Genomic DNA, 20,397 nt, shown 5'->3' on the forward strand with positions numbered 1-20,397 from the left:
CACAACCTCAAATCAGGCACATAGATTCCTAAGCATCAACCAGGAGCAATACCTGTTCTGCATCATCATAAAGTATTATATTCAGAGGGAGTAGAATCTTTTAAAATTTCTAAGCAGAAGGATGGGAGAGGGTTCCAGATAATCTGCAGCCAACCCCTCTCTAGGGTGACCTCTATAGTTCATGCATCCCAGATCATATTATATTGATTCAGGCAACCTCTTCCCTCATCTACCAATTTCTCAGAGCATATGCACCAGTTCATGGTCAAGCGCCATTTATCTAGTGTTGGGACATCAGTTCTCCCCTAGAGACTCAGCACTTTCCTTATAGCAACCATCAGACACAGTTGATTCACTTTAGACATGAAACCAAATTTATAAGAGAACAAAGGCCAAAAGCAACAAAACAATAAAAATGCAAGGAACAATAATCAAAAAATGTATAAAAGTACCCAAATACAAACTTAGTAGAAAGGATTGTGATTGTACAAAACATACAATTGTGGTATAATGAAATGGCACAAAGGAATGACTCAACGACATCCACATGTTAAGTTTAACCAAAAATGAACCTTTTTAAATGACAAGTTAACATTACCTTTATAAACAAATAAGAAAAGGGTTAGATCATCAAAAACCTATTGACAGCAAAAAAGTAATACTGAAAAGCTGGAAATGTTCTTAGAGAACAGAATTCTGGATTGCTGAAATGTTATAATTAGCTGCAATAGAGTCTATTCAATTATAAGGGACATCTCACAAGCTTCCCAGGAAATATTGGGGGGGGGCTTTCTGGATTTATATTATTGAAAGGTGGTCCACCTGCAAGCATTATTTGGCACAGTTCTGGAGAATTTAAAAGTGATTACGAGAGCATTTAGGAAGAGACCACGAAATAATGTATTTTACAATTGTTATCAAAGCCGATCATCCTCTGAATACGTTACAGGGAAGTAGTGCATCCAGTTTGCATCTTATTAGCAACATTTTGGGAAAAACGTTCCTCTCGTACTCATTATTTTCTTTCAATTTTTCAAGCTTTTTCAAGCTGACTCTGCTTTAATGGTTGGTTAATAAAGTTAATTTAACCTGTGTTCTCTTTTGCAAGATCAACTTTCCCTTAGGAAATATGTGTGAGGCTCTACCTCAAGAGTAACCATGACTATGAAAGTTTTATTTGAACAAGTAGAGTCCTTTACTTCAACCAGCAGTCAGTGTGAACTACGCATGCCGCACAAGGATCAGGTCTATTTTGCTCGGACCCAATGTAAAAACAGGAGAGGGAGGTGTAAGCAAAGTTATTTAACATGTATGAAGAGTAAATAACCAGCAGCCATGCCATGAAGACTGCCAGAAATCCTTTCAGAGGGCCATGGGGCAAGCTGGAATTACTGGGCCCAACCATGGTGGTTGAGGCCTTTTACTCCTGATGTCTTGGGCCTGGCCTACTACGGGCTCTGAGCAACTGGGCCAGGTACCCCTTGAGCACCTGACTCTCGGTGGTATGCAGTCAAGCAGACCAAGGCACCTCAGGAAGGAAACAGGTGTAAGGTAAGGCTTCTTGAGGAAAGCCCACTAGGATTAACCGGGTGAGCTTTCCAGTCCCACTTCCCAGTTTATGATTGATGGGTATTCCCCCATTCACGTGTGGCGACATCCAAGGTAGGTCCTGGTAAGGTCTGGTAATTCCAGAATGCCCATTCTGGAGCAGATCAAGTTACCCAGAGCCCAGCAGCCCATTTGTCCATCTTTCCTGCTCTAACGGAGGGCCAGTTCTGAGTCTCCACATGCAGCTCGGCAGTCCAGCTGTGTCCAGATGGCAGGAAGTTGTGGCCACCGTACTCTGCACTTCTCCAATACAACAGGTCTCTTCTGCAATCTGGGATCAGGTCTTCTATGCTGAGAAACTGGGGAGTTGAAGTCATTGCTCCCCATCTCCATGGATCACAGCTCAAGGTGTCTTCTCTGCACATGGGCTCACAGCCTCTTTCTCCTGACACGCAGCTAGTGTCGCACCTGAACATACAGGGAGACAGCCCTCTCTCATCACTTTGGCCACCTTCTGGCGTACAGGGGTTGCAGGCGAAACAAACAAGGTGATGCCCCCCTTTGGGTCACAGTGCAGTTTCGGGCAATGGCCCTCTGTCTCTCACAGTACAGCACCAAGGGCCAGATGTATCAAAGGGTTTTACCAATTCTATGTCTATGGGAAAATGTGTTCGTACATATGGCCCCAAGTGAGATAACCTTTATTCTTCACCGAACCCCCCACTTGTCAAGGGGGTCAGGGACTTTGGCACACAGGCCAGCAGCTCGATCAGTGCGGCGGCCCGACAGACTAAAATCTTACACTCCACTCCCAGGACCCATGCAAAGGGATCCTCACTGCACCTTGATCTCCTCAAGTGATCTTCATTAGGTTAGGATAAGTTGGTGCTAAAGGTCCCAGGGGAGTGCTCTTGATCAGTCTGGATGATGTCCCCTTACGCAGAATGGGAGACCGGCAGAGCCTTAGTCCCTAGTCCTGATCACAACAGGCAGAACACGTGCTCAGGTTCTCCATGCTCAGTTTGACAATTTGGGAGCCTCATGCTCCCCTTGTATAATTTATTTCCAGACACACGTAGCATCTCTGTATTTAAAGTTCTTATTCTGGGGGTTGCTTACTTTGCAGTGTCCAAACCTTTGTTGTGCTCTTTTCCCAAAGAGCAGTCTGCCATAGCAGGACAGTTTCCAACCTTGATAGCCCAAAACACAGGCCCGGGAAGTGACCAGGGTGTCAAACCTTGATGTCAGCCTCGGTGATATGTGCTTCAAATGGTTTCCAAACAGACCCAGCCCTTCTCTTTATGATTCTTTTATCATTCCCATCGCTTTCCTTAGATATGCCCAGGCCCCTTTAAGTAGTGACCTCCATTTAGAATCAAAGATCTCCTATTGAAGTGTACTAAAGACCCTGGCTTTTCCTTCCCTCAATGTGCGCCCCACTCACAGGAATTAAGCAATGAACAAATCTGTATGGGAGAAACCTCTACCACTTCCTGCTTCTCCAGCAAGGCCTGGGTCTCCCAAAATGGAACCCAGTGTCTTCCGTGAATTGTGCTCTTCACAAGCACACAAATACCCCTGCGCACACAAGCATTCACATGTATGCAGTCTCCAATGTACTGTACATCTTCCCAGGCATACGTATACACCCTAGCGTGCTCATGTAACGTCATGAGCTATTTCTCCCATGTGCCATACATTTATGCTGGCACACGCACATTCTAGCATGCTCATTCTATTTCAACTTCACTGTGCCATCTCTCAGGCATGCATACATCCTCGCATGCACATGCAACTGGTTGCTCTCTTTCTCTTGCACTGTACCATCTCTCAGGCACACAACCCCAAAGTAGGAAAAGTTAAGAACACAGTTGTCTAACTTTACTACAGTGGACTAGTAGGCAGCAATCTAGTGACATAGGTCAAACAGACCTGTTAACTCAACAGATCATTAAAAACACAGTGTGCTGCCAGTATTCCGCTCGTGCGACTCAACACTTGGTGAAGGTTGTAGCCTTACACCTCCTTGGTGTAAAGCTTTGGCCGTCCCTTACGGTCAATCAGACTAGTCCATGAGACGGGCCTAGGTCATAGCTCACATAGATGTCCTCGTGTTCACTCATGAACAAAAATCATTATCAAGCATCCAGAGATGCATAGGACTTCCACTCATAGCAGATGTCCGTTCAACAATCTCCAAGCTCTGCCTGCAAGAGAGCCCTGCACAATCTTCACATTAGATAAAGTGCCCTACAAAACTTATGACTCGTCTTTGTTATAAGTCATTTGGAATTTAAACATTATTTTGCACTTCTATGTAAATAAAGTGATATGGGATCATGTATGGATGCCTGCATTTGTGATTAAATTAGACATGAAAAAAATGATAGCAGAAACTATATCCTGATAAATTAATACAATTTGGGTGAGCTAGTTTAAAGCCTTGAATATATTACCAAAAATAAATGCAAATTATTTTTTAGGAGATTTAAACAATAAAAGTAACCAACGTGTGTACATTTTTGCAGCAAGATATAATACCCACAAATATAAATCAGTATAATTTGCAAATAGGAATTCATAAATCAATCAGTGTAATTTGGTACTCTTTAATCAAAGATAAAAACCTGAATGTCGAACCTGCCAGATTTTGAATCTATAAGGCACTGGCCCACAGGAATTCCTTACTGACTGTGAAAAATAAAAGGGATTTGAATAGCACTGAAAACAAACAGTCCTCACCAGGCACATTTGATACTCCAGTCGTTTTCTTCCCTCCTCACTTTGCTTTTTCCTCCGGCTAAATAGCGGCATCTTCTCTTTTTAATCTCCGTGTCTGCGACGCCCCTAAACAGGATACAGCACAATTATTGGTGATGAAAGGACGGTGTGCGGAAGAGGAAGTGAGCAGTGTGAACAGAGTAATATATAAGCAGTACTTGTTTTGCCTGGCTAGAGAAATTTTTAGCAGTTTTAAGGACAAGATCCCTTAAGAAAGTGGGGCAAAAGTTCAACTTTCTCGCTGTTGTCCCAAATTCCAAAATGGCCACCGCCTCATGACATATGCGCACGCATTACTCATCATTCTGGGAAAGATTTTAGCTTTTGTTTTCTTGCTATCAATACTACAAAGCATCGGCAAAAAAGGACTGACAAAGGCAAAATGACAGGTTAAACCTTTTAAAGGCAAAATGTATTGGTTTTGTCAATGCTTGTTATTCTGGGCCACTAGAACTGTGCGACAGCATAACTATGGATCTGCTGCATTTGCCATTTAGTTCATCATCTGCTGCACTATCTGCAGATTTTAACAAAAAATATGTTTCGAGATCAAATGGTTCAAAAGTTACTAAAAATGAAGCAACATGTGTTGCACACACTGGAAGGGAAAAGTTTACTGGTCACCTTTCTGTTGGTTGTTGCTATGTTTGGATGTTAAACTGGTTCAAATAAGGTGCAACCCATGCCTAACAGTGTTAACAAGTATAAAAATGACAAAAACAAGGAAGAAATACTATCAGAAACTGTGCTGCATTATGCCACATAATGTGTCTTTTCTTGCCGCATAATTTAGTCAATCCTGCCGCATACTTTGGCCCTATCCTGCTGCATAATTCCAGTGGTCCTGTTGTTATTACTGGTACTCACATATTCATCCAGCCACATTTTAGCCATTAGTTGATTCTACCCACAACTAATGAAGTTTGGAATATTGCCATGTTACTAGCCAACGTTCGTCACATTTCAGACGTCAGATGAGTTCACCTAACGTCAGACGAGTCCACCTAGGAAAGTCCTTCTTTCAACGGGTTTAATTTAGATTACAACGAATAGACCGTAAAACATCCATTCTCCCTCAATGGAGGCATGTTTATCCATTTAAAGGAAATGGCCTTCGTCATCCTGTAGAGATATAACATTGTATAGCACGGGAAATGAGAGCTGCCGTGGCAGGAGGTAATGACGTGAGCAGCGCCAGAGTCACACATGGACACATGTACACATGTACTAGGTAGACCTGTCGGTGCTTGGTTGAGTCCCATTCTTTCCCATAAGGGCCCTCTCGAACTGTCTGAATCTCACCAACCTAGCCTCCTCGGTGTGGTGGCATCACAACACACGAAATGATGAGTTGCTGTGGCAGGACGTGATTCTGCTAATGGACTAACTTCGGCACACAAGGCAGGAATGGCTGACGCTGCTGCTCTGACATCCCCCTGCCCCTTGCTTATGTCCCCTTCAACCATTCCTCTTGTGCAGGCTCCGACTCCTGGTGGAGTGATCCAAGGTCTCTGATCTCACACGCATCAGTGCTGCATGCAAGCACCACCTGTATCACATCACCCATTGAGAGGATGATTTCAACACTGGTAAGAGAGGGCTGCAGTTATGTAGACCCCAGAATTCCCTATAGTCTACATACATTTGAATGTGTACTGGGTTCTTGGCTGCCCATTCCTTGACCCAGTATTCCTTCCTCCCTACACAATGTGCTACTCACAGAACCCTGAGAAGCTCCAGCAGAATCTGCGCTGATAGGCCTCTCCTTCCCTGGACGCCGCACTGCTCTCCACCACCCGCGCCCCTGCTCTCTGCACCCCTCACTTTGAGCCTGATGTGCTTACCCCAGATGTGCTGCTGCCCACAGACAGCGCGATGGGGCTGGCTCTGCTCTGTTGCACCTCCCAGTGTGCCCTCCGATGCTTCACACCCCTGAATTCTATACCATATGGGATCCTTCTGCGCACCGTACCCCCTACTTTCTCTTCAACACACCATTATTTTTCTCCAATGGAATCTATGCGGCTCCAGCACCTTTACCACATGGGGTCCTGCAGTGCATCTTCCCCCACCCCTTAGACATTGCTAAGACTCGCCAGAATGTTAAATCAGAGATGGTTGAATCTGCTCTAAACCTACCAACCATTAAGAACTGGGCAACTTTCTTGGGTACTCTCCATCAGCATGCAGGGGCAAGGCCCTTTACACACTCCATTAATTAAGTTTCTTCTGGGTGGTTATCCCTTCGTGAAGATTTTTTCTGACAGCAGCACAGGCTTCTCCTTTCCAGGTCCTGATGATGTGCAGTATAGCCAAATGCAAGAAAGCTACGTTTTGCCCCAGTGCTTAAGAGAACATGATATACACTATAAACCCTTTTGTGTAAACTGTGTAGGGATTTATATGCACTGGCTTCATCTGACGACACAAAATGAGTCACAGAGAAGAAACTAGACACCAAAGGGAAGTGTGGTAAGAAATGGCAGAGGGATGACGGGCAGGACGGATGTGGTGACCACATGGATCTAAAAAGATGTTTCTGTAGTGACCACTGCTCCATGAAAAGAATGGGAGCCCTAATGTCTGACGTAAGGACATGAATTTGCATCTCTTGCGGACACTGGGGTGGAAGCTGGATTTGTGAAATATCAAACTGCTATTCAAATACCTGCTTTGGCAATACATTCCAGTCCGGCATTTTGGATATTGGCATAGTTGTTTGCACCTTTACAGTTATGAATAATGTGAGGTCATGTAGCAGACACTGTCCCTCAATGGGGAATACAGAGGTCACACAAGACATGTCTCACATGCATTCGGTTTCACGCAGCTAGGTGTGGAAGTGGCAAACAGAGGAGAGGGTTGCTCTGCTGCTGTAAGTCCTTGGGTTAGAGATGGTAGATGCATAACCAAATGTCTAACAAACTCTTACTCAGGTTGGCATTTTTGGCCTTTGACAGGGGCGGGGAGAACAACATTAACATCTTGATAGGTCCTGTGCTGTCAGCTATAGTAATGAGAGTAAAGGGACAGGAGAGATAGGTATCATTTACAGGAGACCTTGCAGAGAACATTTTTACTCAGTCCTCAAGTTACCATCCCAACACTGGCCAGGTAGGCAGGGGCGTAGGCCACCTCAGCCCCTGTGGCACGGGGTGAGGGGGCCCAGGCTTTTCCATACTGGTGGAGGCCCCCTTAGCCACTACTGATATGAGTGTGGGGGACCCCTTCAGCGTATCTTGCAGGGAGCCCCCCTCACATTTTGTTATGCCACTGCAGGTAGATTTTGGTCAAGCTACGACTTAGTGATCTATAGAGTGTTTACCAGAGGGCTGATCAGCCTGGGGATGATTTTAGTATTGTGAGGGGCACTTCAAATCAACAAACTTATAGACACTAGTGTATGGGGTGGGGGAAGCCAGTGGCAAAGACTTTAGACTTTAAATTAATAACACATGGAGGACTCCTTTGCAAAGATTAGATTGTATCTATGTCCAACCAAAAACAATGCCTCAGTTAAGGGGACCAGAATAGAATTATATAACTGCTGAAGAATATGGGCAATCCTGGTATAATATTGGTTTTGCTCTTTTATGCCACTGTCTGAGGTGCAAAGTCATGTGACTAAAGACACCTAGATATACTAATGAAAACACGCCTCCATGAATGTATATTCCGTGTACTATCTGCTAAACGGCTTCAATTATCTCCAAGTTCTACACTTCAAATCAAAGGTCTACTAATTTGACTATGTCAGTTCTTAGATCAGGAATTTATCACTGTATTGAGTTGGCTGCAAATAATGTATTCTGCAATTCCCGCTCCCTGCAGATTTCTCTTCCAATGCCAAACGTCTCAGTTAACAAATCTGAAGGAGAAATATACAGTCAAATGTTGGCTGCCTTATGGTGGGTGTAACGATTCATTCATCGTGCAAGAAGCCTATCAGTCAGCCTAATAAAAAAGCTGCACTTTCAGTTTGTTCAATTCAGTCATGAAATTTGACCTGTCAATCTAGCAGGCTGTAGGATTTTCCAATTTCCAAATAAATTGCTGAATTTTAGATTTCACAATTTTTTTCGTGATGTCTGCAAATGCCAAATCGAAGTATCTGGTTCTACAGGGAGAAATAACCTAAGTAGGAGCAAGATATATGCTCCCTCCACTAGGGCAGCCTTTACAAAAATAAATCCTCTATAAGACATGTTCATATATGAAGTCAGCTTTAAGTAACTTTCCTATTTCATCTTGCTTAATCACATATTTTGGCTGCTTTATAGTAAAATAGTAAGTCAGTTACTCCCAGTTTCCCTATGTCCAATTCTAACTTCAAGATGTCCAGTTTAACTCTGCTCTTCTTTCCCGCCCATACCAGCGATGTCAGGAGGCTTTTAACTCTGAAAAGGAATTGGGATCTCCACTGATTGCTTCCCTGTGTCACTGGATAGGTCACTTAGACTTGTATGGGGTGGGCTGGGCCTCGCCCTGGTGTCTGTGCTCTGGCTAGACTTCATGAACACTTGGGACTCCTACACTGGGCATTGGGAGGAGTGGACCATTTGGCTCGAGTCTAAAGGAGATACAGAACTGTTCCCCCGTCTCGGGCTGATTGCCCCCCTCATGTATCCTGGTTCCCCAGCTCCCTTTAGGCATGCGCAGAGAGAGGTTGAGGGGCACCCATTGGCATCATAATCTGCTGTGCGTCCACACTTATACATATCTTCTTTTTCTCTGTACCATCAATGAACTTTGTAGTACCATGCATCTGGTTCCCTCCTTGTGAGGACAGTGTAACTAAGACACTTTGTGGACTCCACTGTTTATGTTGCTGTCTGTATGTTAATTTGGAGGCCTAAAGCGAGACAACAAATTCTACTGATGACACAATGCTATTAATACTCTACTTGCCCATATCATGTAGGACATCAAAACAATAAAACAAATACAAAAAACCTCTGCAAAGGTAGTGCAGGGTATAGCACAAAAGGTGTTTTGTAGGGTACATAGGCATCTTTTAAAAGCACTATTTTGCTCAATGCCACCCTGCTTATGATAGCAGCAGGGTGTTCCAGAATATAACAGAGTTATTGAGGATGTGCAGCTTCCGCCTATATTATATTCATATTGCTGTTACAGGGAGTGGGCCAGCTGGAGACCCAAGTAACAGAACACGTGCACTTCCCATGGTTTACACACATCTGGGAGGTCCTCTCGGCCCTTGCCCACCAGACCCGCCAGTGGATAGATGACTGTTTTTCGGCTATTCACTTGGAGACAGAAAGCAGCCCCAAACGCTTCCATAACCTGCAAAAGTATGGGCATTGAAATATCCGACTGTCTTAGGTACACAAGGATGTCGTACATATACATCGAGATAACGAAGGTTCTGTGGCCCACCTGTATACCCCATCTGGTCAACTGAATTCTTAGGAAGACTCCCAAAGGCTCCTCTGCCAGCGCACATAGAAGCAGGGACAGCGGGCAGCCTTGTCTGTGTCCAGACCAGTAGAGATAGCACAGGGCACCAATGAGCCCAATGCACACACTGGCCAATGGCACCTCGAAGAGTTTTATCATCGTCTGAAACGTGGCCTGAATCCCATCTTACGGAGGACCTCCCACAGGTGATCCCAGTTCATGGTGTCAAACGTCTTTTATATGTCAAGGGCCACCAGTGCCCTCCTCCATCTGTTTGGAGATTCAATATGCTTGTCCCTGTCTGGGATAAATCCACATTGGTTTTCGTGCAGCAAATGCGTAACCACATTACGTAGTCTGGTGGCCAGGGCTTTCGATAGGATTTTCAAGTCAATATCTATCACTGACAAAGGCCGGCAGAACCCTGGATCTATAGGATCTTTGTCTGGTTTTGGGATCATTATAATCAGTGCTTTCTGCAAGGACCAAGGTAATATACTTGAGCGGTTCACTTCTTGGAACATCTCCAGGAGCCTGGGGACAAGTTGTGTCTGGTATTGTTGATACCATTCTACTGTGAGCCGTTGGACCCCAGAGCTTTGCACCTAGGCATATTCTGTACAGCTTCTGCTAGCTCCTTCTCCCAGAGGTCGGCTTCTAGCTACATGATATGTTCACCAGTTACTCTGGGCATCACTATTTGGTTCAAAAACTCCTCTTATCCTGGTAGGTGAGAGAGGTGTGGGCTACTGATATATGTCTGTCCAGTGTTTGTGTAGTAGTATGATTATGGTCCCTTTTGTGCATGCTGCTATACCATCAGGCTCAAGGCACAATATCATGTACTGGGGATGGTAGCCAGTCTAGCACTCTTCCCGGCTCGTCTCCCTCCCAAGGCAATTTCTGCCTAAAGCCTTGGTGTGGCCAAGATGGCAACTGAGTAAGTCACAGAACTTGGAGCTCAACGGCCCTCAGCCCTATAATAATAATCCTGTACCTCCCTGAGAATCCCCAAACACGGCACTTGCTCATCCAAGATTACCTGGACCAGTAGGTTACACACAAGGCCCCGACTCACCTCTTTTTGACTGCTGCAGCTCCTGGGAGAACTTGCCCGCAAGACGGCCTACCATCCCACAGCCAACCCCATACTTAAGTGTCACACGTGACTTAACCTGTGGACCGTAAGAGGACTACTCAGCAATATAACCAAGACCTAGCCCGCTTTCTCTCTGCCGCTGTGGTGCCCAGGTGAGATCGCATACAAGATGACCTAATATCCCTTCAAACTGTTGGTGCACCGGAGTAGCAGGAACAGCCTATCTTTGGAGTCATTGGACGTCCAGCCAGCGTCACAGTGAAGCCTAGCCTGACTCCTTTCACCCACTGGGGCCCCTTCTGCGGGCGTGCATGCACACAGAGTGTTCAGCTATTTTCCAGCAGTCCCAGAACTCTAGCAGTAAGTGTGGCCTGAAGAAGACCTCAGAAGTCGGATGCAACCTGTGACCCAGACATAGGGGACCTGGAAGGAATCGGAGACTGTCCACACACGGCCCCGCCCAACCTCACACCCCAAACTGCGGCATAACTGGGAAATAGTACTTACTTGAAGGTCCATGCCACCCATGAGCCGACAAGAAAACCTAGACTTTCTCACAGTAAGGCTCTGAGGAGTCAGTACACACAGTGCCACAGTAGAGGATGGGTGGAGAGCTTGGAGACCTGCGGGAGAGGAGGTGACAGACCCGGAGTGCTTCCCAATCGCATACAGGAACCCCTGATAAGACTCTGGTACCTCTAGCAAGAAGCACCTGCTATCACTTCTCTCCGGGCCATGCGACGCCCTTTCCCACCTACCCCTCCCCCTTCACCAGACGTGTGGGCTCATAGAAAACCTGCCGGCAATTCTGCTAATCAGATTATGAGAGGAGCTGCACAGAAGAAGTTACGTGTAGGCTCCTTTCAAAGCTTGAACCCGCGTGGCATCGGACTGCAAGCGCTGCCCAGAGAGAGTAGACTGAAGGGACTTGGGCATAGACAGATACCACAATGCCAGGAATCGACCCCCAATGACTCGCCTATGAAATAGAACTGGCTCTATCCTGATGTCAGCAAAGATCACACCCAAAGGAGGGGTGCCCGTCTCACCTCGCATTGCTCCACCAACACCCCACCCCCCTCGGGACCTAGTCACGGTCAAGTACACATGATCTTGGTATGGCGCTAACTGTTAATGGCAAGACCAACCACACTTCACTAAGGAGCAGACCCAGAAGCAGCAGACCGTAGAGGGGTTACCATTTAATTAATGAGTGCACGTTACATACAGACTATGGATCAGTGGTTCCCAAGTTAATGACCGGGTCCGGACCCGCCGCAGTCCGCTCTCTCCTCAACTGCACCACCGGATACCACACTCACCATGGTGCGCACAAAGGGTGATAAGACCTTGGTGCAGACACCACGTGAAAATCAAGTGGGAGACAGAGAGGCGAGTACCTCAGAGTGCCTGGCAAACACTACAGGAACACACATTCAAGCGTGATGAACGATTATCCGCAGTTTTAGATATTAAGTCAACACTGGCATCAAATATTGATGCATTGCATCTAGATATGGGGCACATATGCGAGAACCACAAGAAATTGAAATTGAGGAGACAACACAGAATTGATGTTGGCCACCCTCCATCCCAGGGTGGGGGGGCTGGGGCTAGAATGGTATGGGCACCTGATAAGCCATGGGGAGAAGTGGACAATGAATTATGGGTGAAATGGATTTACCCACAGAGAACGCCATCCACAATGCGCACAGCTAGTGGTTTAGCAATGCCCTATCAGCGGTCCTGGAAACAAGGCTTTTACTCCGGTTAAGCAGGAGAAGTTAAAGTTTTGGTTGTCGTTTTACCCGCAGAGAGAAGCAGCTGCGACATTAAGCTGGGGTTTTAAGTTGGGTTTTCATCTTGGTTACCGAGACCCTAGGAAAAAGTGTTTTGCACAAAATCTGTTATCTGCTAGGCAACATTCCTTGGTGGTTAAACAAAAGTTGGAGAAAGAAGTTAGAGAAGGTAGGATGGCAGGTCCTTTTAGCAGTTGGCCTCTGCAAGATCTCGTGGTCTCTCCATTAGGAGTAGTACCTAAAACAATGCCTGGCAAGTTTATGTTGATACACCATTTGTCTTGACCCGAAGGTATTTCAGTAAACGATTTCACTACAAAAAAAAGACACAGCTGTGTAGTTTGGATGTAGCTATGGAGTTGATTCGACAAGCAGGTAGTGGTTTGCAGCTGGCAAAGTGCGATATAGAATCTGCTTTCCAGCAGCTACCGGTTCATCCACTGGATTTCTCTTTGTTGGGTATTTATTTCCAGGACAATTTCTATGTTGATAACGTTTTACCAGTCGGTTGTACAGTGTCTCGCAGGTTGTTTGAACTGTTTAGTTCTTTCTTACAGTGGTGTTTCACGATGTATTTAGGTCATGAAGGTGTCACTCACTATTTGGATGACTTTCTATTTATAGGTAGACCAAACTCAGAAGATTGTAAAAGTGCATTAACAGAGTTTCAGGTCTTAACAGAGGAGTTAGGTGTTCTCTTTGCGCCAGAGAAAACTGAAGATCCTAGTACTCAGTTGGTTTTCCTAGGATACATTTGGATACAGTCAGGATGGTGGTAAAACGACCGGCAGAGAAGGTCCAAGAGCTGTTTGATTTACTACGACAGGCACTGGCCGCATCCAAGATGCAGCGACGACAGGTACAACTGCTTCTAGGGTATTTGAATTTTGCCTGTCGCGTAATTCGAGCTGGTAGAGCTTTTTGCCACAGGTTAGGTTATGCGCTAGCTGGTGCTTCTCTTCCACACCATAGACTCAGGCTTACTTAGGACATCAAGGTGGACCTTGAAGTATGGCTCATCTTTCTGCAAGATTTCAATGACGCCTCAGTGTGGTCATTGGCGAGTGGTTTTCAGTGGCGAGTGCAAATCTACTCAGATGCAGCTGGCTCTGAGGGTTTTTATATATTCTGGAATGGTAAGTGGTGCGCAGAAAGGTGGCCTGCTCATTGAAGGCTGCATCACCCACTTTGAATTCTTTCAACTTTTGGTTGCGCTAGCAGTTTGGGGTGAGCAGTTACCTCATAAGTCAGTGCTTTTTTGCACTTATAACAACCCTGTAGTTGAGCTGGTTAATTGCCAGAAAGTAGAACACAAAAGGCTGCTTAGATTATTATAGAGGTTCATGCTAGGGTGCTTAATGAATTACATTGTATTCGAGCTCAGCACGTGCCAGGTAAGGAAAATAACATTGCGGACGCTTTATCTCATTTACAGTGGAAGAGATTCTGTGGATTGGCGCCCAGAGCGGATCTGAAGAAGACACTCGTCCCCCAGGAGGTTTGGGCCCTAGCACAATAAGGATCTGGGAACTGGTTGAAAATCCTATTGCTACAAGTACCAGAGTCACTTACAGAAAAGCCTGGTATGATTTTTTAAGGAGTCGAGCTTGCTTTAGGCCCTCTAGCGCAGAGAGTTTGAGGAGGCGCAGCAGGATGTTTTGAGGTTTATCACGAAGAACACTGAAGGTAAAATTTCAGCCACCACTATAGCAGGAAAGTTATCAAGTATCAGTTTTTATGGGAAAATGTTTTGGGGTTATGAAACAAACGCAGGGAAATTGGGGAAGAGGATTTTAATTGGTTGGTCTAAGAAGTTTAAAAAAGAGTTTTGCGGAGAGGACCTATTACAATGGATAAGCTGCTGTGTTTAGTTAGTGCTTTGAATCAAGTTTGCTACTCTATATATGAATGAAAGTTGTTTCACCTTTGTATGGTTTGGCAGTTTTTTGAGCCTTTCGCATTTCAGAACTTTTGGGCAGAAGGAATGGGGATGGGTTGGCAGTGTGGCATGTCACCTTAGCAGGTAAGTCACTGAAGATCTTTTTCAGTCACTCCAAGACAGATCAAACAGGTAAGGGCATTACTTTAGTTTTTAACCACATTAGGGGAAGGATCTGTCCTAGAGATGCATGGCATCAGTTTTTACACGTGGGGGGGGGGGGGGGGGGATAGGGGCTAGAGAACCTTTTGTTTTTTCAAAATCAAGATGGAAGTAACAGAACAGCTGGGCAGGTGTTGGCAGTACTTCAGAAAATACTATCAGGCATGGGGAATATGCAGGTAACTTTGGGACACACTTGTTCAGGATTGGAGCAGCGTCTGAGGCAGCCAGATTGGGGCTGTCTTCAAGTGAGCTAAGGAGACTGGATAGATGGTCATCCAACAGCTGTTTGCGATACAGGAGGAATTTAGGGGGTTTATAGTAGGGAAGTCTAACTGATGTCTTTTATCCTAGGTTGCGTCGGTGGACCAGCTTTGTGGTCTGGATCATAGGGCACTCCATCATGAAGTGGGCAGCGAAACACACCAACAAGAGGTCCTGGGGGAGAAACTCGGGGTTTTATTTTGAGGATGTACAATTGTCTTGGTGGGCTGGGGTGGCATGGAATGGGGGGGGGGGCATGGCATGGAGTCAGTTACTGCAGAGTTTATCAAACTTAATTGTTAATAGATATTGCCCAGGTATTTTATTAATACACTTAGGGGAACATGACCTAGTTAAAGAATCTGGCTTAGATGTGATAAAGGCGATGAGGACGGGCTTGGATACTATTAGCAGGTCATGGGCAGGCACAAAAGTCATTTGGACAGCTTTTGTTCCTAGGAGGGTATGGTGGGGGGGGGGGGGCAGCTTTGAAATTCTCAGCTGTTTAAAAAGCAAGAAGGAAAGTGAATAGACGTATGATTCGATTCTGTAAAGCCCGGGGTTTGGGGTAGGTAGAGTATAGGGATATCAAAAAAGATGATTTTGATTATTTTCTTTAAGATGGGGTACATTTATCCTTTTTAGGAAATAAGTTACATATATTGGAGATCAAGGACAATTTAAAGCAACTTCTCAAAATACAAAGGTGGTTTTAGGGCTGTTGGACTGACAATTCCTCCCGACCCCCCCAAAAGACCAATTTTTGAAAGTCAATGAGAATTTTTACCAGCAATATTTAAAATCAAAAATATTTTGCTGGTATTGCAACAGCACACACACCACCCTCCCTCCCTGCTATTTTCAACCTTTCTTTCGTCATTTGGAGTTCTATACCTTGAGTTTGGCGGACTGTTTAGCGACAGTTCTGACTAATGAAGAGCTTATATGATAATTCCAGGGGAAGGGGGGAGGTAGAAAACGCCTTTACAGGTTTTTTTTCTTGGTGGCAGAAAATTAAAAAGATCAACACATGACGGAAGGCTTTGGGCCCTCACTGCGTAGGTGGGACTCATGGAATGCAGAGGACAGATGGTCGGGGAGACTTATCGTCGGCAGAGTAGAAAGGAAGGTGATTAGAGGGAATGAATGTTTCAATGAATTTGGGCACTGTTTGTTGTGGGGGGAAAAGGCTTTAAGGGTGGAGGCGTCAGATTGTTATCTTGCATTAGTGAGGCCGGGTTTAATTAATTATGTTTGTTAATTAATGAGTCTGCATACCCATCCAATAAAGCAGCCTTTTGCTCACAAAGTCGCCTGGTTATTGTGCCTTCCCGCCTGATGGGGTCCCGGGGGTGGCATCATAGATGTCCATCTCCGGGGCGATTCGGGCGGGAGGTACATGCCAGGCGAGGAGTGTTAGCAATTGGCCAGTTTAGATACAGAGGCGGGGTTAGGTTGGGAGTTAGGCAGGTGGCACGAAGGTCAAGCAGCCATTTTTCACAGGTGGTCCTGGTAATAGGCGTTGTTTAGTTAGCGTCCCCGCCCTCCCTCAATTTAGAAGAATTGAGGCTTAGCTTTGGTTAGGTTAGAAGACTTAGTTGTCCCTTGGGGAGGCTGCAGAAAAAAAAAAATATCAACACAGGACAGAAGGGTTGGGGCCCTGGCCGGTCGAAGCAACAGTTGCCATGATCCGGTCCACTGTCGAGCCAGACACTTCAAGCCACTGGTGCCGTCATTTTGATTTTTCTGTCCCCTGGTCTCAGGCTACTACATGTTGTCAGCCTTATTGCCGACCACATCCCCCCTCCACCGGATTTTTTAAGAAACTAGCTAGTAATTTAGCTACACAGTTCCTGTAGATATGTGGAGAAATCAGGAAGATAGGTAGCCTGGCTCTGGCCCTTTAAAACGTTTGCTACGTTGCTGGCAAATCGGTTACCTTGAATGAACAGAAATGCTTCTCAACTCAGACCAATCAGGTTTCAGATCACAGTGACATACGCCAAATAATCTCATAAGATTATTTGGGTGCATGGAATATATACATGAGGTACAGGAGCCTATGACAGCCTTGGCATTAGACGCAGCTAAGGTGTTCAACTCGGCTGAATGGGAATACATGGTAGCATGCACACAAAAAAAACAGGTTTGGCCTTCAGTTTATATCCTGTGTGAAACTGCTGTATCCTTAACCTACAATGAAAGTGAGAGTAAATGGCACACGAATGGAACCCTTCATGTTGGGAAGGGGGATGACAGAGGGATAGAGCTGCCGCTATTTGACCTAGTAGTGGATCCACTATGGACTAGGTGTGATTCCCCAAGTTAGATGGCTTCAGTGGCAGGCTCGATGGGTTGAGAGAGTATCCCTGTACACCAAAGATATCTTGTTGGTGGCTGACCGAGATATTTTGTGGGCAACACTGGTGTATCATCAGAAAATGATAAGCTGATGTTTGGGGGCAAAAGCAGTTTTTATAAAAACATGACAAGCTGTTTGGTGCATAATTAGCATGCATCCACAACATATAAAGTTGCTATTACAGTGGTAATAATGGATGTATGTAGTTTACATTTCAAACACAGAACTAGTGAATTTTGTGAAATGTTCAAGCAAAATTATTTCAAACTTTGTAACAATTCTGATGTGATGCAGTCTTTTTTTATGATGCTGAAGAAGAGAAGACTTTAGCTACTTCAGTAGTTATTTCATAACTTCAAGGTATTGGAATACTTCATGAGAGACGGGCACTAACAAGCGACCAAATATTTACTATACGTACTCAAAAAAGATTCATGTGGATAAAAAGGCCATTGCTAAAGCACTATCTATGCAACATCGCATCAGGTTAATGATGTGTGTTAGATTCTACCCACTGTGATTGTTTCGTTTTTGGCTGTGCAGTATATTTGCTGTTGTAAGCATGATAATACAATTGCTCCTGTTGAAGCTCTCATGACGTGAAATTGATTGTGTGGGCTTTTATATACGCAAGCAGAACAAAAAAAGAGAAAATGTTGATAAATGTATTGAAATGTATTAAAATATAGGACCATGAACGCCCAAAAGAAATAGTTGTGATTGAAGTTTAATTAAAAACCCGAAAAGGAACTTGAGTAACTATTTGGATGAAAATTGCGCCCGGTGCACAAACGAGTGCAGCAAGAAAACACACCAAGAAACTTGTGAAATTTCATAACTGCTTGTAAAACCAACCCTTTTTGCTAACAGACACCAACATGTCTGCTACCTCCTGTCTAAAAAGATCACATAAAATGTGAAGAGATGACCCCAAATGGTGTTCGATTCAGGGCTGCAGAAATACAACACTGTTTGTTTCAGCTGAACCATACAGGCAAACTTTTTCAGGATGTGTGTCTTATCTAAATGTTTTATTTGGAGTAATTATAGCTGTAAAAATCACGAAGTCATGTAAGGAACTCTGCCATGACGTTAAGCAAGTATCAGCTAGAACTCCTTGGTTCTTTTAGCCTCAGAGGGACCAAGTCCATCTCTCCCAGTTTGCTTCACTTCAACAGGGCACTTGAGCGTTCTGCCACATCTACACTTTACACACGCCTCTCTGCTACTGCTTCTGGTTTATTGTGTTGAACGTGGAGTTCCTGTTTTATCTAGGCCTGTTCTACAGGTTCTTGCCAGTTTCGTTATACCTCACTTTGGCACACCCTGTTCCTCTCTGACATATTCCTGAATGGCATTTGCTATCCCAGATATTACATTCCATTAAATGGCAAATGAGAACAATCCAGGTATCACTTCAACTCACAGAGCATAGGCTCTGTGGTTAGGACATTCTGACTCAGCATTCGTCATCTCAAGATAAACTTGGATTAATCCAACTAATTCACTCCCAGGACATTTTAAATGCCTCTATACCTTATGTAACAAAGTAGCAAGACAGCAATACCTCTACACACTGTGTTGATACACTGTCACAAGGACTTCTTCATATCTACAAAACATTGCTGAGGTCCACAGTGGGGCAGGGAGGTCAAAAATGTAAACTTAAGGAGGCCAGTGATCTAAGATAATCACAACTGGAAATGGATGTGGCATGCACTACGAAGGAAGCCTCATCAGTAAATAATATTACTTAGTAGATGAAGGCAAGTCTAGTACAACTATGCTTTTCAATTAAATAGAAACAAAATTACCATTTGTATTTCAATCATAGTTGTTGCAGAAGCAGGAGTTTCAATCGGCTTCAACATTGATCACTTTAGAACTTGCAATAACTTAATATGCTATGGATGCACTGAAAGCCCTTTTCGTATCCCGACACCTGACCAGTAGGAATGACAGTAAAATAATATCGTCCTATATCACCCCAAGGTAGCTATCTGTGCCATATCCAAATACTTACTGCAGACTTAGCCAAAGCCTTTATTTCCAAAGGCACAGTGCCTCTTTGTCTTAAGTAATCACAGAGGAAAATTGTACAGCACCTCATGAAACCAGGTATGCATGTTGATGTCTACTATAATCCAATACCCAATTTTCCATTTTTATGGAAAGTGTAGAATAATTATTTCACCATCCTGATAGAATCTACTTTCAATGCCAGCAGATTCTTTGCGATAATACAATCAAGACTTAAGCCCCTGCCAAGCACTGGTCTAGCACTGCTTTGAATACACAAGAGGTGATGGGAGGAATGCGTGTAATAAGTCTAACCCGTGGCTAGTGGCATAACAAAATTTGAGGGGGCCCCCTGCAAAGTACGTGGAGGAGACCCCTCCCCCACCCAGTCAGGAGCTCTCAGGCCAGAGGCCCGCTGCTCATGCAGAGTGCCGGCTTTGCTGAAGGGGCTCACACCGCTGGAACTGCAGGATCTAATATTAGGCCATTGCCCGTGACAATATCTCTGGGTAGCTGTTCAACCAATTGTTCTCTTGCACACCACGCCACCTCAGTCTGGACTCAGCCATACGCAAATCAGTCTTGACCCTGCTCCAACAGGAGCAGTCCATCCCGAACTGCCTGAACAGGCCCCTACTGAACTGGAACACAAGCAACCTAAGTTTGGTTTTGCCCTGATTGGGTCTCTTCAGGTGGATACAGCTTGGTTGAAGTGGCACAGTGCGCACGGATCAAATCCCAACTGTTTTGTTTGTAGAAAAAATGTTTGCAAGCTTGAGTGATGCACAGAACTGATAGCAATATCAGATGATTATTGCTCACACTAAGAATATAGTACTGCTGCTGCACGAGCTATTTATTTATGAGACATGATGAACACCTTTCACAAAAACAAAAATGATGACCACTGTCAATAAGAGGGGGCAACGTTCAGTGAGCAGGGAACAGGTGGAAGGGTATGGAGCACAAGGACAACCAGCTTCTCAAGCTCATACGCAATAGGTAC

The 20,397-nt window shown here is 44.8% G+C and overlaps 1 protein-coding gene across 1 annotated transcript in view; it reads right to left on the bottom strand.

Annotated features, from left to right (window-relative positions):
* Positions 1-20,397, bottom strand: part of LRSAM1 (leucine rich repeat and sterile alpha motif containing 1) — a 233,945-nt gene that overhangs the window by 203,431 nt on the left and 10,117 nt on the right. The window contains exon 2 of the mRNA XM_069241372.1: positions 4,291-4,395. Coding sequence (XP_069097473.1) covers positions 4,291-4,362 — 72 coding nt within the window. The 5' untranslated portion in view covers positions 4,363-4,395. The remainder of the gene's footprint in view (positions 1-4,290; positions 4,396-20,397) is intronic.

Source organism: Pleurodeles waltl, chromosome 6 (genome assembly GCF_031143425.1).
Source record: "Pleurodeles waltl isolate 20211129_DDA chromosome 6, aPleWal1.hap1.20221129, whole genome shotgun sequence".
NCBI classification, from domain to species: Eukaryota; Metazoa; Chordata; class Amphibia; order Caudata; family Salamandridae; genus Pleurodeles; species Pleurodeles waltl.